The following is a 27,027-nucleotide window of genomic DNA, read 5'->3' on the forward strand; positions in this document are numbered from 1 at the left end:
GGATAGTCACTTTTATCCATCGTTGCTCCTTTTAGCCCTGGGGGAGAACTTTTCCCCCAGATTTCCGGCCCCGCCACGGGGAGGCAGGAGCAGTGCCGCTCGGAGGCCAAGCGGTTGAAGTGTTAGTTGATTAATACAACAAGAAATATAGGAAAAAGAAAGGTGTGTTTCCTTTCTGTGTTCTAACTAGTGGTTTTCAAGTATAGAACTAGTTTTAAAGAAAAGCTGTTGATAGAAATGTAGGAACTTAAGAGGAAATAACTTCAATCACTTTACAAGAGCTCTCTATATATCGCAAAAATATCGCTTGGCCTCGAAATACGCTTGGCACCCGGGGCCGAAGAAACATGGGATAAATGTTTTAATAAGGTTAATAGAAATAATAAAATTCCTTGGTAGTCAAAATTTAGCATTTCGAAGATCATTAGATAAATTATATAACAAAAATAATGGAAACTTTTTAAAATTAGTGAATTATTTACTAAATTTGATCCTGTTATGGAAAATATTGAAAGAGTCCTTCGAAAAAACAACAGCGTACACTATTTGAGTAAGGATAGTCAAAATGAAATAATACAAATGTTGGGTAATGCAATAAGGAATAAAATCTTATTATCAATTCGAGAATCCATATATTATTCGATAATTTTGGACTGCACACCTGATGCTAGCAAAACAGAACAGATGACTGTTATTATACGCTTTGTTTCCTATACGAATGAAGTAGTTGAAATCAATAAAAAAACTTTTTAGGTTTTGTAAGTGTTGATGATTCTACAGGCCGCGATTTATTCGAGACAATAATTGCACAACTGACCAAATGGAACATTCCTATTGAGGACATGAGAGGCCAGGGTTATGATAATGGAGAAAATATGAAGGGAAAGAAAAATGGGCTTCAAAATTTACTTTTAACTAAAAATCCTCAGGCTTTCTACGTTCCATGTGCTGCGCGCACACTCAATTTTAATGATCAACGATACAGCAAAAATAAATGCAGATACATTTAATTTTTTTTTTCAACTGTACAAGAAATATATAATTTTTTTTCATCATCTCCAAAGCGTTGGACAATTCTTTTGAAATTTATATCAAATATAACATTAAAACAGTCATCGGAAACTCATTGGGAAAGCAAAATTAAAGCAATTCACCCTCTACTAGGTCCTCAATTAGGAGAAATTTATGACATGCTTTTTGAGTTTTTAAATAATGACAACTTCAATAAAGAAATTCAAAATGAAGCACAAATTTTGTCTTAAAATCAAAGACTATAAATTCATCTGCTCTTTAATAATTTGGCACGATTTGCTTAACAGAATAAATCCAGTTAGTAAAGCTCTTCAGGATAAAAATATAAATATAGCACTAGTCTTAAGATCCATTGGAAATTTTAAAAAATTCATATCAGAATATCAATCAGATACAAATTATAAAAAAGTTCTTGAAATAGCAAAACAACTAATTGAAGACGTGGATGGAGAAACAGAGTTTAAATCTGTATTAGAAGTTAGACAACGGAAGAAAAAACGTCAGTTTCAATACGAACATCCTGATGAATAGCTACAAACACCAGAAGATAAATTTAAAGTCAACATATTTTATACACTTTTGGATACTGCATGGACTTCGTTAAATGAACGTTTTGAACAACTTAAAACTCGTGTTGATAATTTTAGTTTTTTGTATAGTCTTTTTCAAATTAATAATGAAGAGTTAAGAAAAAACTGCAACGACTTAATTCTTTTGAAAGATGGTAACAATAAAGATATAAATGCCATGGAACTCTTTGATGAGATACAATCTTATACAGCTATTTTTCGAAACGATACTTCAAAAATCGAAAATCCTCTCGATATTCTTAAATACATTGTGTTGAATAATTTTTCTTTTCAGAATTTTGCAGTTGTTTTAAGAATATTATTAACTATGCCTGTTAGTATAGCAAGCGGTGAGCGTTCATTTTTGAAACTTAAATTAATTAAGACTTATTTAAGAACAAGTATGTTACAAACAAGGCTTGAAAGTCTAGCATTAATAGTTATTAAAAATGATATATGTGAAAACTTAGACATTAAGAATATTATAGATAATTTTGTTAATATCAAAAACTAGGAAATTTAAATTTTAATTAATGAAATGTTTTCAAGAACAAACGTGTAATTTAATTTCTTTCTTGTAAATTCTTTCCACATGATTATGACAGAAATAAAAATAAATAAATAAATTGCCATTTGTTTGGGGGTGCCCATTTCAGCTTTGCAGACGGGCGACATCCAGCCTAGCGCTGGCCCTGCAAGTTAGTGTGTTAGTTGGATTAGTAGAGTTAAAAATAAAAAAAAGGACAGGTGTCTTTCTTTCTGGACCTCAGTTTACTTTGAGGAAATTTTATAAGAAGGATTTGACTAGAAAATACTAATTCAAAAAGAACTCTTTGTCACAAGATTTATGCCGTGTTGAAATTGCTCTGGTATCACATGACCACTAAATGATTGGGAACTGTAGCTTTGACAAAGCTTCATTTAGGGTAAAAACAGAGTCACTTGCCTAAAGAATGCTTAACACCTGGAATGTATCATACTGTAAATCTAATTCTATCTTTCATATCACTAATTACTTACACTTGAGTTTTCATTTTTTTTTTATCTATATAATCATTATTTCTATTAAATTATATACTGTTAATATTATATTCATATCTGCTTATTTTAGGTTATGATTTTAACTATTACAATTTAATTCATTTTTAATTGTGGTATATGACCTAATAATGAAGTATAGTACAAGAGTAATAAATGTGTACTAAATAAAAACAGGTGATATTTTAAAGCAAGTGCTACAAAATATGTTCAATTGCTCTTATTTTACTACTAACTATTTCATTATTGATTATACTGTGGTTCAATTTTATATATGTATTTTATTAAAGTGCTAATTTTTAATGCACAATTATTAGGATCAACTGCTATGCAGGTTTATGATAGTGATTCAATAAAATAAATACAGAAAGAAACTGATCAATATTTTAAAAATAAACAGTATTGAAAAGTCACTTACTCTTCTCCGCCATTCATCAAAATCAAAATTCTTTATCCTTTCAAGCTGAAAAACAAAATTGTAATAATAATTATTTTAGTAATTAATTTTCACATTTATATTGAAATCTTTCTGGTTTCTTGACCTGTCTGTGCCCTGAGCAGTGAGTGTTTTGCTAGCAGTGGGCTCTGTGGAGCAAGTTTCTTCATGAAACTTTGAATATTCATAAAAATGAAAATACTGTTTATATTTTAAAAATCAAATAAAAAATAAAAAAAAATAAAAAAAAACTGTAAAAATTAATTCTCTTTTGACGTAATCTTCTACATTTATTCATATAACAATTGATTCAATTGTACCAACATTGTTATTTGAGTTCTAGAGAAAATCAGCTTTGTAAGCCAAAATTAGACAATGGCTGACAGGCATGTTGCTGTTCTTGTTGTGGAATTTAACAACACATAGGCTTCCAGGGCCATACTGTGTCTTTCTAATGGTTATTGTTGTTGTTGTTGAATTTAATGACATAGGATGCCAGGACCATATTATGTCTTTTTAATGGTTAATATGATATTTTAACTTTATTGTAATAATTATTATATTTTATTATATATTCCAATACGGTTTAGGAAGGTAAACAGATCTTTCTTATTAGGATCATCTCCAAGAATCTGCAATAATGATAAGGATGGCTGTACATTAGATTAGTAACTGATTTCAAGGTGTTTAAGTAGAAATTAAAAAGATGACGACAGTCACTAATAAATGATGAACAGTCACTAATAAATGATGAACAGTCAGCTGTACATGACATGATGTGCATTGTGGGGCCCTGTCACTTGCTAAGAGATACATGTGAGTGAGGCGAGGATGCCCAATCCTTAGCCTAGCCAGAATTAATTCTTCTCACCTGCTTTTCCAGAAACTGGAGAGCCACACCTTGGGTCCGGTTTTATGCAGTAAAGTTTGTTTCCTGGATAACCACTCCAGATTGTTGACCAGCTCTTTTAACATGCTGTTGTTGTTGGGGTTTTTTGGCGCAAGAGCTCCTTTGGCCATATCGTGCCTGTTCCTGTGGACAGACACTGTACAGATTAATAAAAGGGTTTATACGAGCATAAATATATTAATCTGTTTTAGATAGTGGAAAAACTCAGGTAAATTGGAATTGTCCCAATAATATGTCTAATTTGAAGAGGTTCGTTTAAATTAGATAGGGATCGGAATGATGTGGTTCTGGCATACTGAGAGTGAGTGCATTCTATAAGAATATGTTTTAAGTTTGTGATGAATTACAGTGGAAGCACAGTGGTGAATTATTTCCTCGCAATAAATAGTGATGTGTAAGATGGGTATGACCTATACATGCTCTGGCAAGCACAACCTCTTTGTGTCTGTTTGAGCGGAAACTAGATTTCCATAGCTGTGGATTCCGTTTTATATTTTGTAACTTGTTTACCTGATTATGCCAAATTTCTCTCCATTTATCATTGCAAATTTGGCATATGATTGATTTATAGTCTGTGTAACGAATCTGGATGTGGTTATTATCAGTGGGATTTCTTGCTGCTTTATCTGCACTCTCATTTCCTGGTATTCCAGCGTGCCTTGGAATCCAACAAAATGCGACAGTCTGCCTATTGTTATGAAATTCGGATATTTGAGTTCTTATTTGATTTATCAATGGATCGGTTGAGCAGATGGGCTGAGAGGTGGCAAATGAAGTTTAACATTGACAAATGTAAAGTACTACATATGGGAAACAGCAACCCCAGAGCAACGTATCAACTCTGTGGTACTACACTGAGAGTGGTAGAGAATGAAAAGGACCTGGGGGTAACTGTGCAGGCAGATATGAAGTTCTCTGAGCAGTGCAGATGGGCTACAAGAGTAGCTCATGGTGTCTTGTCAATGATATACAGGAATATTTCTAGCAGGATAAGGAGGTGATTATTCCCTTGTATAAAGCAATGGTCAGGCCACACCTAGAGTACTGTATACAGGTCTGGAGGCCTCATTTCAAGAAGGATGTAGAGCTGCTGGAACGAGTACAGAGAAGGGCAACAAGATTAGTGAATGGAACAAAGGGGTGCTCTTATGAAGAAAGGCTTAAGTTTTGCAAATTACAGTGTCTGGAGACTAGGCACCAGCGAGGTGATCTGATAGAGGTGTATAAAGCCTTAAATGGTTTGAGCATGCTCAATACTGATGGTATTCTTCCTCTTGTTCAGATTACAAACCTAGGGGCACAGATTCAAACTGAGGAAAGATAGTTGTAGAACAGGTGTGCAGAAGTTTGCCTTTAGCCAGCAGGTAGTTGATTGCTGGAACAAACTTCCATCTGTTGTTGTGAAAGTTGATACTTAAAGAAATTCAGGGCAGAACTAGACAAACATTTGGAATGAATGGATCAGTGAAATGGGAAGGGGGTTTTTTTTTGTTGATGCTGTATAAGCTTGCTTCCTTGCATCATGTGCCTGTTAATGCTAATGTTTATATGCAAGCATGTATGTATTTGTGTGTGTATGCATGCATGCTCCCACACAATGTATTTACCTGAGATATGTGTTTTCATATTTTTAGCCAAAAAAAATTAAAAAATTGTGTGCGCCAAGCATGCATAGTCGAAGTTAAGTGACACTTCTTTAGAATTTTTTGAAACCTTTACTACCAATGTTGCAGAAGTTTAATATTTTACAATTGTTTTACAAGTTTAGATCTCTTTTTACTCAATGGAGGTCGTTTCGGTGGTCCCATTGCATGTATACGTGCTCTATACAGTTTACAATGCTCAGTATTAGACTTGAGCATGCTGAATTATAAATTTCTTTCCGTCGAAATTTCTTATGAAATATGGCAGAGAATGATGAAAGAAATATTTTGTTTTTTTAAATTTTTAAAATTGACTGCTAGAAGCTGAGATATAGCAATTTACAATGTAAATGTGACATGTGCGAGTTACACCATGGGCGCGCTGTAGGGGGTACTGATTGTGTCATGTGTCGCTCGTGCTTGGTATGGAGTGGTACAATGGTTGGGAGTGATGAATCATTTCATGGCGATTTTTGTCAATCCACAGATGCAAGTTACTTCCCAAGTGAAAAGTGGGGTGCGCGCACTTGAAGAAGTTTCACTTAAAAAAAAAAAAAAAAAAAAAAAAAAAAAAAAATCAGGAAGGCATTGTTATTTATGTTTATACATTAAAAAATTAATGGTAAAGACATGATAACAACTTGTAACAACAATTATTAATGACATCTAAAAAAAGCACACCTCCATTAAGTATTTATATTTGTCTCGAAGCCTTCGCTGTCGTTCCATTGCTAGTAGCCAAACGTTACGCCATTTCTCCATTAGGTGTCTTGCTCTTGGATTTTTTAATTCTGGTTCTGCATGTTGTCTACTGCAAGAAAAAATACAATAAAAGTTATATTAATGTTGTATTAATCTTTGTATACATTAAAATAATTTTCCTCCTAGTGATATTTATTCTTCCAATGAGAGAAGAGAGATGCAGGTTACGTGGTAATATGTAATGTATACTAAAATAATAACAGAAGCTTGTTTTACTATGGTAAAACAAGCTTCTGTTTAAGCACGGCCATGTGCTATGTTTATTTAAGAGAACTAAGAGGTACCATTCTTGATTTCCATATGTGTTGGTTGGTTGGTTGATACGTTGTTTAAGAGCAAAAGGGCTACTAAGGCCATATTGTGCCTGATTCTATTCTGTAGTGCAATTACCAGTTAAAATCTGTTAAATTGTGTCTGCTTCAAGAAAACAAAGAACTCAGCTAGATTTTCATCATCTCCAATTAGTGAGGTAATGTTAAAGTTCTTGCAGATGTGAAAGGGATGTGAAAATTGTGTTTCAATAATTATTATAATTGTTGCAATCTATTGGAATATGCTTCACTGTAAGTGTAGACTGACAATATGCACAAATAGGCAGATCCTCCCCCACGAGTAGATAATGGGTTAAATGCATGTGACCAATACGCATCATAGCCAGGATCATCTCCTCTTGCCTATTTGAGCACATGCTTGATGGCTACAACTTAGATTCATGTTTAAATCGAAGCAGCTTATTGCTATCCTGAGCCTGCCAGATTTGCAACCATTGCACTACACACACATTTTTTATGACTGATTTGTAGTTATTATATGGCACTTGGTAGTTAGGAGAGCTTGCAGTGATTGGATGTTTAGCAGTTCGATCTGCATATTCATTTCCTTTGATGCCTACATGACCTGGTATCCAACAGAAAGTGACTAACTGGTTATCAGCTTGTAACGCAATTATTTGGTATCTGATTTTCTTCAATACGGAGTGGATTGGCTTGAATGGATTTTTCTATGATGTTACTGCACTTAGAGAATCAGAGTAGATTATAGTTTGCTTAATGGACAGATCAATCATGTGAACCAGAGCTATTTTAATCGCACACAGTTCGGCAGAACAGACGCTGCTTTCCTTTGGAAGGGATACAGAACTAGAAAAAATAGACGAAACTTTCATAGAACCCACTGCCGTACTTGTTTTTCAGCCATTGGTATATATTTGAAACAACATAGAATTTTTAGCTACATGTGCAGCATGGAGCTTCCTGATGGTGAGATCTACTGCTTGCTTTTTCTCCCATTGTTGGAATGAGAAATCACAGACTGGTGTATAATCAGACCATGGATGATCATGTGTGTGCTTGTTTCCTGAAAGATATTACCCATATCTAAATTCTAGCATTGTGTTAACTGTAGCAGCCTTATCCCAATTGGCTTGTTTTCATTAGGTTTGTTCTGATAAAAGGTGGTTCATTGGGGCTCAAATAAGTATGGCAAGATAGGATGAAAGGGGAGGCTTCGTATTTTTGCTGCATAGTTGAATAGCAACATTTTCCTCCGAAGATGGAGTGCAGGTTCGTGTGCCTCTATATATAGACTCTGTACAGGGAATGTTCTGAATGCTCCTAAAGCAGTTCTTAGAGCACTGTGATGGATAGTGTCCAGCCGAATTAGCACACTTTTCCTGGCAGAGTCACAGACTGGAGTTCCATAATCGAAGTGAGATCGGATTAATACCTGATATAACCGAAGCAGAGTATATCAGTTGATGAAAATAGTACTCCGAAGATATTTAATTTTTTCAATCAAGTGGTTCTCAGGTATGTGATGTGTTGTAAGAAGTTTAATTTATTATCGAGGATTAGGCCAAGAAATCTGATACTATTCAAAAGAGGTATGGTGGAATTTTTAAGTCTTAATTCAGGTTCAGGTTGGATCTATCGTTTTTACAAAAACGAATACAGTTGGATTTTTGTGCTGATAAGCAGTAGCAATTGCAAGACATCCACAGCTCAATTTTGTTAATTGAGATCTGAAGTTGTCTCTTGATACAATTCATATTTTTCCCTTGGCAAGAGATCATGAGGTCATCTGTATAGTGATATAATTCTACTGTGCTTTGAATATCATGTATGATATTGTTTAATCTTATTAAAAATAGAGAAGGACTCCAAATAGATCCCTGAGGGACTCCCTCCTCCTGGATATGGATTATAGAAAGAACATTTAGATGACTAACCTGAAAGGTTCTGCCCTGGAGAAAGCTGAATAAACAAGTGAACCCTGCCTTGTAGTACCGTTAAATTTCTTGTTATAAATCCAACTTGTTAGTACCGTTAAATTTCTTGGATTGAAATTAGACAGCAAGCTGAACTTCACATCTCTCATTTAAGAAATACGTGTCTAAAGCATCTGAATATACTGTGATCAGTCTTGGCTATGTCATGTGACACTGATCAGTATACTTTACTGCATCTTTATAGAACTTTAATCCATTCATGGCTAGATTATTGTTGTCCGGTCTATGACTCTGCCAGGAGCACTACTTTACAATGTTTAAATGTTATCCAGCACAGTGCTTTCAAGACTGCATTGGGGGCTTTTAGGACTTCTCCAATCAAGAGTATTTATATCGAAGGACATGATCCTCCATTACATCTTCGTAGGAAATCATTACTGCTCCACTACGCTGCTAAGATCCGGAGTCTTCCATCGCACCCCAGTTGGGAGTATCTTTATACAGGGGATCCCCGGTATCCGAGTCCCCGCAGTTACGAGGATTTGAAAATTAAAGAATTAAAGCTTTTTTCCCTTGAGAAAATTGACCAAGCACTTGAATATTTTTTGTGAGAATGATCTTCTTTTATAATAAAAAATGTCTAATAAAATAATTTTCCCATTTTTCTGTTCCTTCATCCATTTTTTACTATGTACAAGTACATAATAACCATTACTATTACATCACATTTTAGGGCAAAAGCCTCAAGTTGCATAGCGAGTTAACATGCTAACTTGTAAGTGCAAATGCATCAGATCTGCTCGCAGCTAACTACTAAATAGTTATCTAACCTAACCATTACTATATAATATCAGTGTAGATACACGATATCTACTTGTTCTTCACAACAAGCTGCCCATGTATTGCACTACCTTGAATAAGAAACACTTCACTTGCAATATCAGGGTACCCACCAATGAAAAGCCAACTAGCTTTGAAACACTCCCGTCTGGGTGGAGTGCCCACCAAGAATAAGCAACAATAGTCTTCTCTATGAGTGAAGCATTACTTATTCAAGGTAGTGCAATACATGGGCAAAGCGTTTCGAATGATGAGCACAATATGAGATACAGATGAAATGATGCCTTCCACACTACTACCGTAGTTTTTCTTTGAGAGTTGTCTGTGGTGTATTTACACTGATATTATATAGATATAGAATCTTAAACTCTTAAAATATTATGCCTATTTTCATTTATTTAAATAATAAACATTGCGAAAATTTGGGCCTGGACTGGAATGGAGAGCTTGTTTCTTGCAAAAGTGAGTGAGAGTGCATTTCTTTTCTGATAGTCTGTAGCCATTCCGTGAAGTCCAGGATTATATTTTGGTAATGGTAAGTTGGAGCTGCCATTCGATGGTGTTCATACTTTGAGACTGACAGGAAATGGTAAGGTCATCTGCGTACATGTAAGTTGCAACGGTTTTTGGGATATCTCGTGTTATGCTGCTAACTCGGATTGAAAATAGTGTTGGACTAAGTATCGATCCCTGTGGAACTCCTTCTTCCCAAATGTGAGATGTAGAGAGTACATTTTTATAACAGACCTGAAAAGAATGCAATTGCAGAAAATTTTGAATTATTTTCGGCAAATGGCCCCTAAGCCCCAAATGGTAAAGGTCCATAATAATCCCATGACGCCATGTAGTGTCAAATGCCTTTCCAAGATCTAGGTTACCATAACTAGATGTTGTTTCATGACAAAGGCATTGTGAATATGATTAGCATGTCCAGCTGGTTGGTTGGTTGAGTTTTATTGGCGCATCAGCAACTATGGCTATAATGCGCCAAAACCTTGTCATAAAAAGTAAAAAAGTTTCAGTGACCTACTGAATTAGGTCACTACGTCAGGTTATAAAAACAAGTATAAACTGTAACAGACAAATATCAGTAAATAAGTAACAATGGAAAATCTTAAAATAATAAGATTTTTAAATATAATTAAAAAGGTTTACTGATTTTAGGAAATTAAAAATAGCAGACACATGGTCATTGTCGGATAAAATCTGACTGAGTGTATACGGCTCAGTCAGATGGTTAAAAGCGGTAAAACGAGCATTTCTAAAACTGGTACAGTCAAATAAATGTGTCTGATTGTTAAGATTGTGCCACAGGACACACACATAGGAGGGTCATCAGCCCTCAGCAAAAACGAATGAGTTAAATGACTGTGTCCTATGCGGGTCCGGGCAAGAACAACTTCCTCCTTACGATTCCCGCGCAGACTAGACTGCCACGGTTCAATTACAGGTTTTATATGATATAATTTATTCGCAGTCTGTCTATTCCACGAATCCTGCCATTGGGAATGTATCTTTTGGTGTATTATTTGCCTGTAGTCTGTATAGGGGACTAACAGGCAGTGGTTATTATTGGGAATTGCTGATTTCGCTGCGGCGTCAGCCAAATCATTTCCCCTAATCCCAATGTGGCTGGGAATCCAGCAGACGCGGATTTCATATTCACGTTCATGGAGAACGCGAATCTTCTGCTGAATGCTAGACAGAACTGGATGATCATTATATCTCACAGATATTAAAGCCTGTAACTCACTGAGAGAGTCGGAATATAAAATGAACCGATGGTATTGGCATTCACTAATGTGATCCAAGGCTAACTTTATAGCGTGCAGCTCTGCAGTAAATATGCTGCATTCAGAGGGAATCTGCTCCGATGTAGTGCTGTCTCTAAAGACAGCAGCAGATCCCACATATGATTCCGCCTTCGAGCCGTCTGTGTAGACTGGCGCGAAGTCAGAATGTTCAGCTCGGTGTGCTGAAAAAAGCTGCAGGTAGACAGACGATGGAGTGTCCGACTTTCCCCAATTTCTAAGGGACAAGTCACATGCCGGGACATGAGCATGCCAGGGTGGAAGGGGTTGCTTTGGTGTTTGGGCAACCCTGTCTACCTTTATATTAAGTTCTTTGAGTAGCTCTTGGACACGAATACCAAAAGGACGATTGGCAGTCTTACGGGTGTTGTACAAATTTTTCCATCGTGGCTCAAAAACGGTTAGCCACGTAGGGTGGTCTGGCAGGGATTTCAGTTTTAGAGCGTAGTTTAGAGACAACTGCTTATGTCGAAGCAATAATGGCGGTTCGTTTGCTTCGACGTATAAGCTCTGGACAGGAGATGTGCGATATGCTCCAATAGCGGTACGGAGAGCCAGATGATGGACAGGATCGAGCCAACGAAGTACACTGTCTCTGGCCGAATTGTATACCAGGGACCCGTAATCCAGTCTGGATCGTACAAGTGCACGATAGATGGGTAGTAGGGTGCATCGATCCGCACCCCAAGATGTTGAGGAAAGAGAGCGCAGAATATTTAGCCCTCTTGTGCACTTTGTGCGGAGTTGACGGATGTGATCCAGAAAGGTCAGCTTTTTATCGAATACGAGTCCCAAGAATTTTGTGTCCGCTGCTATTGGAATTACATTTTGTCCGAGCTTTAATTCAGGTTCAGGATGAAGATTACGCTTACGACAAAAGTGTATGCAAACGGTCTTCTCCGGCGAGAACCTGAAGCCATTAGCAAGAGCCCAGGAGTTGAGGCGATCAATAGCTTTCTGCAGTTGTCTTTCAATAACCCTCATGTTGCATGACTGACAAAATATGCTAAAGTCATCAACATAGAGGGCACAGTTTACAGTTGGAGGAAGTTGTTCTGTGATGGAGTTCACTTTGATGGCAAAAAGCGTGACACTTAATACTGATCCTTGTGGTACTCCCTCCTCTTGGCTGAAGGAACGAGAGAGTGAGGATCCCACACGAACTTGGAAAGATCGATTGGCTAAAAAGTTTTGAATAAAAAAGGGGAGATGCCCCCTAAGGCCAAGGCTATGCAGATCTTTTAAGATGCCAAATCTCCAAGTTGTGTCATACGCTTTCTCCATGTCAAAGAACACCGACACCAAGTGTTCACGTTTTAGGAAAGCATCCCGGATGGATGCTTCCAATCTAATAAGATGGTCCAAAGTGGACCGGTTCCTTCGGAAGCCGCACTGTATGTTGGAGAGAAGGTCATTTGATTCTAAGTACCATATTTAACGAGAATTAACCATTCTCTCCAGGATTTTGCACAGACAGCTAGTCAGAGCAATAGGACGATAGTTGGTGGTGACTTTTGGATCCTTTCCTGGCTTAGGGAAGGCAAGAACGATTGCCTTTCGCCAGGAATCCGGAAACTGCCCTTCAGTAAAGATTCTGTTATACAGAAGGAGCAGACAATCCATAGATTTTGGTGAAGGATGTTTAACCATGTCATAATGGATGCCATCTGGTCCAACAGCACTTGCTTTGGAAAGAGCGAGGGCTCTTTTCAGTTCCTGAATAGTAAAATCCCCGTTGTAGGGGTAGAGGCCCTTGGACTTAAAATTAAGTGCTTCTCTTCCCAGTTTATGTTTCAGGACCAGGAACTCTGGGGAGTACGAGGATGTTGCGGAGATGTTAGAGAATGTTTCCCCAAGAGCATTGGCTATTGCAGTTGGATCTGCAACAGCGCATCCATTATAATCTAAGATTGAAGAAGGGTGGGATGTATATTTTCCCTTCATTTTCCGGATTTTATCCCAGACTACCTTAGAGTTGGTAGACTCGTTAATAGATGATGTAAAACGGATCCACGATTCCTTTTGACTCTGACGACGGATGTAGTGTGCTTTGGCTCGTGCACGTTTAAAGGCTATAAGGTTTTTCGTGGTAGGATATCGGCGAAATATCCCCCACGCTTTGTTTTGAGCCTTTTTTGCTGTTGTGCATTGTGAATTCCACCAAGGTTTGGGAAATGGTGGAAACCGGGCTGATGTTTTTGGGACAGCATTAGCAGCTGCGTGGACAATGATTTCTGTGATGTACGTTACTGCGTCATTGATAGGCTCCTGACTGACTGTACTGAGTTCAAAATTTGCCTGATGTTGGAAGGCATTCCAGTCAGCCTGATCAAACTTCCACCGTTGTAACCTAAAAGGAAGACACGGTCTCCCACTGTGTAACAAGGTTATCACAGGGAAGTGATCACTTCCGTATGGATTCTCCTCCACTTCCCAGGTGAGTGAAGGGAGTAGAGAAGGGGAGCAGATAGAGAGATCAATGGCAGAAAAAGTACGGGTAGGCATATGGAAGAAGGTGTTTGTTCCAGAATTTAGAAGGGAAAGGTCATTGTCATTGAGCATACGCTCTATGACCCGTCCCCTTCCGTTGATGTTAGCACTACCCCACAGGGTGTTATGTCCGTTAAAATCCCCGAGAAGTAAGAAAGGGGGAGGCAACTGCGTTACAAGATCATCAAGGTCTTCCTGGGAGATATCAGTCCCAGGTGGCAAATAAATAGAGCAGACCGTTATTAAAAATCCCACTGTAAGGCGAATTGCAACAGCCTCTATGCTGGTTGTAATTAGCAAGGGCTGAACTGGGGTCTGATTACCCACAAGGATAGCCACTCCTCCATGAGCAGGACCATCCGCAATTCTATCCTTACGAAAGATTGTGATGTTATGCAGGGTGGGATCATCATTTGCCTTTAGATAAGTCTCCTGCAAGCAAAAGCAAACTGGCTCGTGCTTTTGCAGGAGGGCCTTGATGTCATCAGTATTTCGCCGGAATCCACGACAATTCCATTGTAGGAATTTAGCCATTATTTTGGCTTGGTGGGTCCATCAGGCGGCTTCCGAGGTGCTGAGGGCTTACTTTTATCAGTCTTGGCTTTGTCTTTTTTGAGGAAGAATGGACGATGTCCCGTGTCCATTTCTTCCTCCGCAAAGAGTTCCAAGACTGATTCATCCTCTACCTCCTTGTTCTCTACATCCATTGTTTCTGGTATTACGGGTGACTCTTCAGAACGTTTTTGCTCTTTTTTACCACTTGGTTTTGGTAGTGGTGGAGCACTAGGAGGTACGGATATAGGAGTGGCAACTGATTGTGTTTTTTTGGTGGGCTTTTGTGAATTTAATAAATAGCGTGCAATCGGAGTGAATGACTCTTTCGGTGGTATAGTCATCTCAGTTTGAGTACCGATAGTGCACTTGGCAGAAACCTTCTGAGCATAGGAAGGTTTCCCGCTATTTATTGGTTCGATACGTTTTCTGGCCTCTGGGTAGGAGATATTCAGCTCTGTTTTCAGTTTTTGGATTTCTTTTTCATCCTTCCACCGCTGGCATGCTCGAGAATAGGCGGGGTGCTCTCCTTGGCAATTAATACAGATCGGTTTTGAAGCTGAACATTCCTTGCTCTCGTGGTCTTTAACACCACATCGAGCACAGGCAGGGTTACCACGACAAGATGTTTGTGAGTGGCCGTATTTTTGGCATCTAAAACACCTCAGTGGGTTTGGGATGTAAATCCTCACTGGGCAGTTTAGATAGCCTGCCTTGATGGAACTTGGAGGCCTTGGGGTATTGAACGTGAGGATAAGAACTCGGGTAGGGACGAGATTCCCATCCTTTCGTATCGATATTCTTTTCACAACTGTCACTCCTTGGTCTTTCAATTCAGAGCAGATCTCTTCTTCAGAAACATGAAGAAGGTCCCACTCTGATATAACACCACGTGAAGAATTCAAAGTTTTGTGGGGGTTGTTGTTGTTGTTATGGGATTTCTGGCGCAAGGGCTACATAGGCCATATTGCGCCTATCAAAGCAATTAAGAGTACGTGTGATAACTGCTCTGGGAGCAATTAGAGTTGGTCATACATTTTAATTTTTTTCAAGTAGGTGAAAAATTCTGAGAGTTTTGCGTCATTACCTATGATGCTGTTGAGAGACAAGGGGTTTGAGATGGAGCTGAAAGTAGTCTGTCGGGCAGTGTCAAACAAGCTACATTCAATCAGAATGTGCTTCACTGATAACGGCTGCAAACAGTGCGTGCACTGAGGGGGATCATTTCCTGTGAGCAGAAACAGATGAGTAAGGTGAGTGTGGCCAATTCGGGTTCTGGCTAGAAGTACTTCTTCCTTTCTGATTTTACGGAGGCTAGAGGTCCATAGTTGTGGTTCGGGTTTCAATTGAAACAGTTTATTATGTGTTTGCTTTTTCCACAAAAGAGTCCATTGTTCCATACATATTTCTTGTATTTTATGTTTATAATCAGGATAGGGAACAAGATCATTTGATAAGGCTACGTTGGAGGGATGCTTTGCGGCATCATCAGCGCACTCATTTCCAGGAATACCGCTGTGACCTGGGATCCAGGAGAAGACAACAGTGCAATGTTGCTCATGGAGATGTATCAGTTCTTGTCTTATTAGCTTTACCAAAGGATTGCAAGGAGAGGTGTCTGTGAGAGCTAAGAGAGCACTCTTGGAATCAGTGTACACTATACTTTTATTCGTTGACAGGAGGGAAATATTTTCCAGGGCAAGTTTAATTGCATAGAGTTCAGCAGTGTAGCTGCTGCATTCAGCTGGAAGTGGAATAGAAACAGTTGTATTAGGGAAGATAGCAGCTGCACCCACTTTATTGCCAGACTTTGAACCGTCAGTGTAGATCTTAGAAAAGTGGGAATAATTTTCTTCATGGACAAGATGCAATTGTCTGATGTTAACATCTGCTAGAACACCTTTTCCCCATTTTTCAAAGTAATCATCATATGAAACAGTTAAGGTAATCCATGGGGGATCCGGGTCTTTTAAATCTCTGATGATATTATGAAAGGAAATATTCCAGCATTCTAATAGGTTCTGTAATCTGATACCGGCAGGTCGGATTGTTCTGGGTTTGTTTCCATAGTGTGTTCTCCACTGCGGATCATACAGTAGTGGCCAAATAGGATGAGTGGGGATGCTTTTAATTTTAGCCGAGTAGTTTAACAGTAACATCTTTCTCCTGATACTGAGTGGAGGTTCGTGAGCCTCAACATACAGACTTTGAACAGGTGATGTTCTGTATGCACCCAGGGCAATCCTAAGGGCAGCGTGTTGGATTGGAGCAAGACGAGCCAAAGTACTCTCTCTAGCAGAGTCATACACAGGCGCTCCATAATCTAGGCGAGATCTAATTAGAGACCTATACATGTGGAGCAGGGTGTACCGGTCTGCACCCCAAGATGTACTGGAGACGACCCGAAGTATGTTAATTTTCTTAAGGCAGGTGGTTCGTAGGTGTTTAACATGCTCCTGAAAATTTAGATTTTTATCAAAAATTAGCCCTAGGAGATGAATACTGTTAACGATTGGAAGAGGATGATTGGCCAAGTGTAACTCGGGTTCTGGATGCATTTTCCGCTTGTTGCAGAAGTGCGTGGCCATAGATTTGTGTTTTGATAGTCGATATCCATTTTGTGTCATCCATAGTTCAATATTATTTATTGATATTTGTAATTGCCTCTCAATATAATTTATAGTCTGAGAATGGCAGGACAAGGTAAGATCATCAGCATAAATATATGAGTCAACAGTGTTTGGAATGCTGTTTGTGATATTGTTAATTCGTATAGCAAATAGAGTGGCACTGAGGACAGAGCCTTGAGGGACACCTTCTTCTTGTCTGTACGTGTGAGACAGAGCCTGCCGGTATCGAACTTGGAATGTCCTGTGGCAAAGGAAGTTTTGGATAAAATATGGTAAATGCCCTTTCATATCCATAGAATGGAGATCCTTTAGGATTCCATAACGCCATGTGGTGTCGAAAGCTTTTTCTATATCGAGACACACCATGACGAGATGTTGATTCCTGATATAAGCGTTTCTTATATTTGATTCAGCCTTTATCATGAGATCTAAGGATGATCTCTTCTTCCGAAAGCCAAACTGATTGTCGCTGATTATGTTTCTAGACTCAAGGTACCACGTCAATCGACGGTGCACCATTTTTTCTAAAGTTTTACTTAAGCAGCTGGTTAGAGAAATCGGTCTGTAGTTGTTAGGGATCGAATGATCTTTTCCTGGTTTAGGGATAGCAATTACATATGAATGTTGCCAGGAGCTAGGAAATGTGTGTTCATAAAATATCCGATTGTAAAATTTCAGTAGAGAGGATAACGATTGCTGATCTAGGTTTTTAAGCATTACATAGTAAATTCCATCAGGGCCAGGGGCACTGTTGTGGGACATATTTATAGATTCTTTCAGTTCTGATAGAGTGAGCGGTTGATTATAGGGTAAACAGCGGGTAGTTTTGAAATTTAGTTTGAATTTTTCAGTATCGGCTTTAATTTTTTGGAATGATGGATGATACGCGATGGAGGCGGACAATTCAGAGAACACTGTTCCTAAGGCATTTGCAATATCTTCGGGATTAGAGATCTCCTTCCCATTCCAATTAAAAATAGGTGCAGGTAATGTAGGGTATTTACCATTTAGCTGCCTTATTTTTTTCCATATTATTCTGGCATCAGTGTCTTTATTGATTGATGAAGCAAATTTTATCCAAGAGTCTTTTTTAGCCTTTCGCCTGATGTACCGTGCTTTGGCTTTAAGTTTCTTATAATTGATAAGGTTGGCAGTGGTAGGGCATTTTCGGAATAAGTTCCATGCTGCATTCTTTTCTCTTTTCACCTTATTACAGTCATCGTTCCACCAGTGGTTGGTATGTCTACGATTTCTTAATTGAGACTGTGGGATGGCAACCTTTGAAGCTGATAGTATCTGCATTGTGATATGTTTTGTGACAGTATTGATAGAGGCAGACTCAATGATGTGATCATCAAAAGAGATATGATTTTTATATTTAGTCCAGTCTGCTTTAGAAAATTTCCATTTCATTTGTGGATCAGTTGTTTTGGAGTTCGTGGTTTGAATTCTGCATATTACTGGATAGTGATCACTGTTGAGAGGATTGTCAAGTGTTGTCCATTCGATACTTGGGAAGAGGATCGGAGAGCAGATTGAGAGGTCTATTGCAGATGGTGTTCCAGTAGGAAAATGAATGTAAGTGGGTAAACCTGTGTTCAGTAATGTTAAATTCTGTCTGTCTAGTAGTGTCTCAATGAGTTCTCCGCGTCTGTCTGAGACGGGGGATCCCCATAGTGTATGATGTCCATTAAAGTCTCCTAATAGGCAAACTGGTGACGGTAATTTCAAAACAAGGTTTTCTAGTTCATGAATCGTACATTGCTGATTGGGAGGAAGATATATTGAGACGATCGTTAAAGAAATGCCAATCATTACACGAGCCGCAACAGCTTCTAAGGCAGTTTGAAGAGGAATTTGTTTACAAGGAACCCTTGAGTCTATGAGTATGGCCACTCCACCATGAGCACTGTTTGTCCTGTCTTATCGAAAAACAGTGTAATATTTAACTGACACGGACACTTGTGGTGTTAGATTTGTTTCTTGTAGGCATATGCTCACAGGATGATAACGATCAATTAGTTCATATATATCGTCTATGTTGCTACGAAAGCCTCTGCAATTCCATTGAATTATGTTGTTCATTGTGTTGGTTTTGAATTAGAAGTTGAATCTGTCTGTTTTTTAATGTTACTCTGCTTGTGACGGTCAATTTTAATTTTGTCCTTTTTTGGAAAGACTGGACGTGTGTCTATGTCGTCTTCTGCATGAAGATCTAGGATAGGTTCATTACAAGTATTGTTTTCTGCAATATCCATAGCTGTGTTATCAGATAATTTCTTTCTAACATGAACTGAATTTTCCTTCTGATCTGCAGTAACTGGATCTAATTTAGTAGTGGATGGTATCGAGATCGGGGTATTGTTTGTCCTATCTACTGTTTGGTGTTTTGTTGGCTGTGAAGCAGGTGATAGCAATGATCGAGCCCAATCAGAAATTGACACTTTTGGTGGGACTGATATATCTGTTTGCGTTGAAACTGTTTGTTGTCTTTTGGATGCTTCAGCATATGTACGCTTAGGCATGTTTTGTAATAGGTTCTTTCTGGCTTCAGGGTATGTGACCTTGTTCTCCACTTTGTATTTTTGGATTTTTTTCTCCAGCTTCCATTGCTCGCAGGATCTGGAAAAGGCTGAATGGTTGCCTTTGCAGTTTGGACACCGTAATGATTCAGCATTACAATCAGTATGGACATGTTCTTTTGATCCGCAGTTTGAGCAAACTGAATCTCCTCGGCAGACAGTTTGGGAATGTCCAAACTTCTGACACTTGTAGCATCGAATAGGATTGGGTATATAAGGACGGATGCGACAGTTTAAGTATCCTGCTTTTACTGCTGAAGGAAGGTTTGGTGTAGAAAATGTGAGAATGATGCTACGAGTAGGAACAAATTGTCCATCTTTCTTCACCATTATTCGTCTTGCTTCAGTAACTTTCTGGTCTTGGAGTTCTTGAACAATTTCCTCCTCTTTGACGTTCAACAGATCCCATTCGGAAATTACTCCTTTGGAGCTATTCAGGGTAGCATGAGGAGATACTTTAGTAGGAACTCCACCAAACGATGTAAGTTTCAGAAGGGACTCAGAATGTTTACGATTGGTGGTTTCGACTAATAGGTCGCCAGACTTCAGTCTTCTTACCATTTTTGGTGATCCGGCTACACTTTCTAGACATTTCTGTATATAAAAAGGAGACAAAGTACCCAAAGACTGATTCGTTAGGGAATGCAGTATGAGGAAAGATGGATATTCCATTTGAGGTACATCTGTTTTCATCCTCTTCCGTGTTTGATAGTCAGAGTCAGTTTGTTGCAAATCCAAAGAAGCAGGATTTACAGTCTTGGGAGGTGGAAAATTTTCGGTATCCATAATTGCTCCTTTTGGCCCCGGAAGGATAACTTTTCCTTCCAGGTTTCCGGCCCCGCCACGGGGAGGCAGGAGCAGTGCCACGAGGTGACCAAGCGGCTGTTAGTTGTGTTAGTGAAATAAGAAAAAGAAACAGAAAGGTGACTTTCCTTTCTGGGCCTTTGCCTACTACTTGTAGTGCGAAAGAGCTACTCTAATAGAAAATGAGGAAAACGGTATTTAGAACGAAAAATAATCTATATCTGGCAAAAGCTCTTTAGGAGGATCGCTTTAACGAACGCACTGAAATCGCTTGGCCACGGAACGCTTGGCACCCGGGGCCTTTGTGGGGGGTTACGGTGATAGGTATTCCCCCTATGGATGTAGAGTTCAAGAATTTTTCAGCTTGTTTTGTGCTGGAAGCTTCAACTAAAAGATCGCCAGAATGCAGTCGTTTAACGGATTTTGGTGAACCTGCCAACCCTTCTAATCCTTTCTGGATAAAGAAGGGTGACATCTTTCCAATTGACTGTTCTCCGATGGAATGGAGAATGAGGAAGAGCGGTGTCACTGATGGTGTTGGTGTATCCTCAGTTCTGGCTCTTTTTGCAGAGGTGTTTTCTTTTTCATCTTCTCGATTAGGTAGGGGCCTTGTTGGGGCCCCAGAAGAAAGGGGATTTAAATTACTCATATGTGTAAAGAGAAAGTGTCTGATGCCTAAGTACCTCACCCACCACGGAACCCTACGAGGGGGCGCCCACTCGTGAACTAGCAGGTACTGCATACACGAATGGGACGCCGAGTTCGCTTAGAACACCATACCCACGTTACCAATAAATCTTTATCCCGTCCCAGGACCATAGGGAGGGAGACTTATTGGAACGCAGTTGACCCTAGCAGTATAAAACCACCCGCCGATTGATCCCAGTCGAGCCGGTCCGGGACCGCCCGTCTTGTCGAAGCAGGGGCCAAAGTGGTGTATTAAGGCTGGGCCCCTCAACCACCAGGATCCCCCTTTCCGCTTCCACGGGTCGCGGCGCACGGCTGCACACGCCGGATTCCAAAGATGTAACCCTGGAACCAAGGTATGGGCGTTAGATCCCAGTGATGCTATCTGGAAACCCAGCAGCATCACTGGGAGGTCCCCTCACCACGTACAGGTGCCCACGTTAAGGGGGCATGTCCAGCTGTTGATCTATTCTTCCAAAAGCCATACTGATGATCTGGAAGGAGATTCTGTGACTCCAGGATGTAAGTGAGCCTAGTATGAACCATCCTTTCGAAAATTTTACCCATGCAGCTCGAAAGAGATATTGGCCTATAATTTTCAACACAGGAATGATCTTTTCCTGGTTTTGGTAAGGCAATAATGAAAGAATGATGCCAGGAAGAAGGATAGGTATTTTTGGAGAATATCCGATTATAAAAGGTTAACATGATACTCAATCCTCTTCAAGTAAATGCTTCAGCATAACGTAATGAACTCCATCTGGGCCTGCGGTGCTATTTGAAGATTTGTTTAATGATTCTTGAACTTCTATCAATGTAAATGGTTGGTTGTATGGAAATGAGTGGCGCATGAAAAAGTTGATTTTATATTGTTCTGCACCAGCTTTAATGTTCTGAAAGGTGGATGCATAGGAGGCAGAAGCAGAGATTGTAGCAAACGATTCTGCAAGTGCATTAGCAACTTCTTCAGCTGTAGATAGGTCTTTCTCTTTCCAGTGAGGTATTGGAGAGGGCAGACGAGCAAATTTCCCATTTAGTGCCTGTATTCTTTTCCAGATGAGGCATGTGTTGGTGTCTTTTGTGATTGTTGAGGCAAAAGCAATCCACGAGCCTTGTATCGCTTTCCATCTAATTTGCTTTGCTTTTGCTTTAAGCCTTTTATAAGCAAGGAGGTTACTAGTGGTGGGATTCTTATGGAAATTATTCCAAGCTCGATTATTTTCCTGTTTGGCACTGAAGCAATCTGTATTCCACCAGTGATTTCGGTTGTTGTTGTTTATTAGTTGTTGGTGCATCAGCTTCTGTGGCCATAATGCACCTTGGTTTTGGTTTTGCTTTCCTTCCTAGTCTGGTTTCTTTCAAATTTTAGATCTAAGTAATACCTGACTTTATGAAGAGATGGAGTTCAAATGGATTCATTGACTTGTGATTTTTGTGTTTTAAATCTGATTATATAAGCCTATTGATTTTAGGTAGTGAAAAACTTCTCTTATATTATTTTCTTCACTTAGAATGTTTTCCAAAACTAGAGCATCTTGATTTTTAGTTACTGACCTAAAAGCTTTTTTTCTTTCATTTAGAAAGGCTGGACAATCTAGTAGTAAATGTTTTACTGTTTGTTGTACACGGCACTGACTGCATTGAGGCGGTTCTTCGGATTTAAGTAGATAGGAATGGTTGGTTGATATGTTGTTTAATGGCACAAGGGCTGCTAAGGCCATATTGTGCCCGATTATATTCGGTAGTGCAATTACCAGTTAAAATCTGTAAAATAATCCCGTCTGCTTTAAGAAATAAAAGAACTCAGCTAGATTTGCATTGTCTCCAATCAGATGGGGTAATGTCAAAGGTTCTTGCAGATGTGAAAGCGATTTGAAAATTTTGTTTCGATAATTATTATAATGATTGCAATTTATTAGAATATGCCTCACCGTAAGTGTAGTCTGACAAAATGTACAAATAGGCGGATCTTCCCCCTTGAGTAGATAGATATGGGATAGATACGTATGCCCAATACGCGTCCTAGCCAGGTTTGATTTTGATTTGATTTGATTTCGGTTTTAATGGCGCAAAAACAACTACGGTTATATTGCGCCAGGAAACGATTAAAATATCAACAAAGAAATTCTGGTAACCTTTAAAAAGGTTACCTCGTCAAATTGTTATTTATATATGTGTGTGTATATGTTAATAGCTTGTATAAACTTAAAAACTGCCGACACGTGGTCGTTGTCTGATAAAATCTGACTGAGTGTATAAGGCTCAGTCGGATGAGTAAAAGCGGTAAAATATATATTGCGAACATGGGTAAAATTAACGCAATCTATTAAAATATGCTTTATTGATAAAATGGTGTCGCAAGACTCGCACATAGGAGGGTCATCCGCCCTCAGCAGAAACGAATGTGTCAGATGACTGTGTCCTATGCGGAGTCGGGCAAGAACAACTTCCTCGCTCCGATTCCTGCGCAGACTAGACTGCCATGTTTCTATTACAGGCTTTATTTGATATAATTTATTTGTTCTCTGTCTGTGCCATAGTTCTTGCCATTGGGAATATATCTTTTTGCGTATTATTTGCCTGTAGTCTGTATAGGGGACTAACAGGCAACGATTATGAGTGGGTGTTGCTGATTTGGCTGCAGCGTCAGCCAAATCATTTCCCTTTATCCCAATGTGGCTAGGAATCCAGCAGAAGCGGATATCAAACTTGAATTCATAAAGAGAATGTCTCTTCTGCTGAATCCGACAAAGAACTGGATGAGAATTGTGTCTCAGAGATAATAAAGCCTGTAATACACTCAAAGAATCGGAATATATTATTGACCTTTGGAATTGACAAGTTCGAATGTGATCCAAGGCTAGCTCTATAGCATACAGCTCTGCAGTGTATATGCTGGATTCGGGAGGAATCTGCTGAGATATTATAGTGTCCGGAAAGACAGCAGCAGATCCTACGCACGATTCAGACTTCGAGCCGTCTGTGTAAACGGGCAGGAAGTCTGAGTGCTCAGCTTGGTGTGCAGAGTAGAGCTGCTGGTAGACAGATGATGAGGTCTCAGACTTTACCCATTTCTTAAGGGAAAAGTCGCACGGTGGGGGATGAGCATGCCAGGGTGGAAGAGTTTCTTTTGGTGTTTGTGCCACCTTGTCTACCATGATGTTAAACTCTCTGATTAGCTCTTGGACACGAATACCAAAAGGTCGGTTGGCAGTCTGACGAGTATTGTACAAGTTTTCCCAACGTGGCTCAAAAACGGATGCCCACGTAGGATGGTCTGGCAGGGATTTCAGCTTTAAAGCATAGTTTAAAGACAACTGCTTACGTCGAAGGGATAACGATGGTTCGCTTGCTTCGACGTATAAGCTCTGGACAGGAGATGTTCGAAAAGCTCCAGTAGCGATACGGATAGCCTGATGGTGGACAGGGTCCAGCCATCGGAGGACACTATCTCTAGCTGAGGAGTATACCTGGGACCCGTAGTCTAATTTGGGTCGTACAAGTGCACGGTAAAGCCGCAGTAGGGTGCATCGATCTGCTCCCCAACGCGTTGAGGAGAGAGAGCGGAGAATATTGAGTCCCCTCGTGCATTTTGTACGAAGCTGACGAATATGTTCGAGAAAGGTCAGCTTTTTATCAAACACAAGTCCCAAGAATTTTGTGTCTGACACTACTGGAATAACATTTTGTCCGAGCCTTAATTCAGGTTCAGGATGAAGATTACGCTTGCGACAAAAGTGTACGCAAACGGTCTTCTCCGGCGAGAACCTGAAGCCATTAGCAAGTGCCCAGGAATTAAGACGATCAATGGCTTTCTGCAGTTGTCTTTCAATAACCCTCATGTTGCATGACTGACAAAATATGCTAAAGTCATCAACATAGAGGGCACAGTTTACAGTTGGAGGAAGTTGTTCTGTGATGGAATTGACTTTGATGGCAAAAAGCGTGACACTTAATACTGATCCTTGTGGTACTCCCTCCTCTTGGCTGAAGGGACGAGAGAGTGAGGATCCCAGACGAACTTGGAAAGATCGATTGGCCAAAAAGTTTTTAATAAAAATGGGGAGTTGCCCCCTAAGGCCTAGGCTATGCAGATTTTTTAATATGCCAAATCTCCAAGTTGTGTCATACGCTTTCTCCATGTCAAAGTACACCGACACCAAGTGTTCACGTTTTAGGAAAGCATCCCGGATGGATGCTTCCAATCTAATAAGATGGTCCAAGGTGGACCGGTTCCTTCGGAAGCCGCACTGGATGTTGGAGAGAAGGTCATTTGTTTCAAGATACCATATTAAACGAGAATTAACCATTCTCTCCAGGATTTTGCACAGACAGCTGGTCAGAGCAATAGGACGATAATTGGTGGTGACTTTTGGATCCTTTCCTGGCTTAGGAAAGGCAAGAACGATTGCCTTTCGCCAGGAATCCGGAAACCGCCCCTCAGTAAAGATTCTGTTATACAGAAGGAGCAGACAATCCATAGATTTTGGTGAAAGATGTTTAACCATTTCATAATGGATGCCATCTGGTCCAACAGCACTTGCTTTGGAAAGAGTGAGGGCTCTTTTTAGTTCCTCTATAGTGAATGCCCTGTTGTAGGGATAGAGGCCCTTGGTCTTAAAATTAAGTGCTTGCTTTTCCTGTTTATGTTTAAGGACCAGGAACTCTGGGGAATACGAAGATGTTGCAGAGATGTTAGAGAATGTTTCCCCAAGAGCATTGGCTATTGCAGTTGGATCTGCAATAGCGCATCCATTATAATCTAGGATTGCAGAAGGGTGGGATGTATATTTTCCCTTCATTTTCCGGATTTTATCCCAGACTACCTTAGAGTTGGTAGACTGGTTAATAGATGACGTAAAACGGATCCACGATTCCTTTTGACTCTGACGACGGATGTGGCGTGCTTTGGCTCGTGCACGTTTGAAGGCTATAAGGTTGTTCGTGGTAGGATATCGGCGGAATATCCCCCACGCTTTGTTTTGAGCCTTTTTTGCCGCTCTGCATTGTGAATTCCACCAAGGTTTGGGAAATGGTGGAAACCGGGCAGATGTTTTTGGAACAGCATTCGCAGCTGCTTGGACAATATTTTCTGTGATGTACTTAACTGCATCATTGATAGGCTCTTGACTGACTGTGCTAAGATCAAAATTTGCCTGATGTTGGAAGGCAGTCCAGTCAGCCTGATCAATCTTCCACCGTGGTAACCTGTAGGGAAGACATGGTCTCCCGCTGTGTAACGAGGTTATCACAGGGAAGTGATCGCTTCCGTATGGATTCTCCTCCACCTCCCAAGTGAGTGAAGGGAGTAGAGAAGGGGAGCAGATAGAGAGATCAATGGCAGAGAAAGTACGGGTAGGCATGTGGAAGAAGGTGTTTTTTCCAGTATTTAGAAGGGAAAGGTCATTGTCATTGAGCATACGCTCTATGACTCGTCCCCTTCCGTTGATGTTAGCACTACCCCACAGGGTGTTATGCCCGTTAAAATCCCCGAGAAGTAAGAAAGGGGGAGGCAGCTGCGTTAGAAGATCATCAAGGTCTGCCTGGGAGATGTCAGTCCCAGGTGGCAAATAGATAGAGCACACAGTTAATAAAAATCCCACCGTAAGGCGAATTGCAACAGCCTCTATTCTAGTTGTAATTAGTAAGGGCTGCACTGGGGTCTGGTTACCCACAAGGATAGCCACTCCCCCATGTACAGAGCCATCCGCAATTCTATCCTTACGAAAAATTGTGGTGTTATGCATCGTGGGATCGTCATTTGCCTTTAGATATGTCTCCTGCAAGCAAAAGCAAACTGGCTCGCGCTTTTGCAGGAGGGCCTTGATGTCATCAATATTTCGCCGGAATCCACGACAATTCCATTGTAGGAATTTAGCCATTATTTTGGCTTGGTGGGTCCATCTGGCGGCTTCCGAGGTGCTGAGGGCTTACTTTTATCGGTCTTGGATTTGTCTTTTTTGGGGAAGAATGGACGCTGTCCCGTGTCCATTTCCTCCTCCGCAAAGAGTTCC

At 39.8% G+C, this 27,027-nt stretch overlaps 1 protein-coding gene across 7 annotated transcripts in view; it reads right to left on the reverse strand.

Annotated features, from left to right (window-relative positions):
* The window catches only part of LOC150085455 (uncharacterized), a 1,845,429-nt gene that overhangs the window by 261,045 nt on the left and 1,557,357 nt on the right, over positions 1-27,027 (reverse strand). For all 7 annotated transcript variants that reach the window (XM_090374043.1, XM_090374041.1, XM_090374042.1 and 4 more), the window contains 2 exons: positions 6,310-6,439; positions 3,058-3,102 (listed from right to left, as the gene is read on the reverse strand). In XM_090374043.1, the coding sequence (XP_090230169.1) occupies positions 3,058-3,102; positions 6,310-6,439 (175 nt within the window). The remainder of the gene's footprint in view (positions 1-3,057; positions 3,103-6,309; positions 6,440-27,027) is intronic.

The sequence above is a fragment of the Mastigoproctus giganteus genome, chromosome 5 (assembly GCF_048544385.1).
Source record: "Mastigoproctus giganteus isolate SK-2022 chromosome 5, ASM4854438v1, whole genome shotgun sequence".
Taxonomy (NCBI): Eukaryota; Metazoa; Arthropoda; class Arachnida; order Uropygi; family Thelyphonidae; genus Mastigoproctus; species Mastigoproctus giganteus.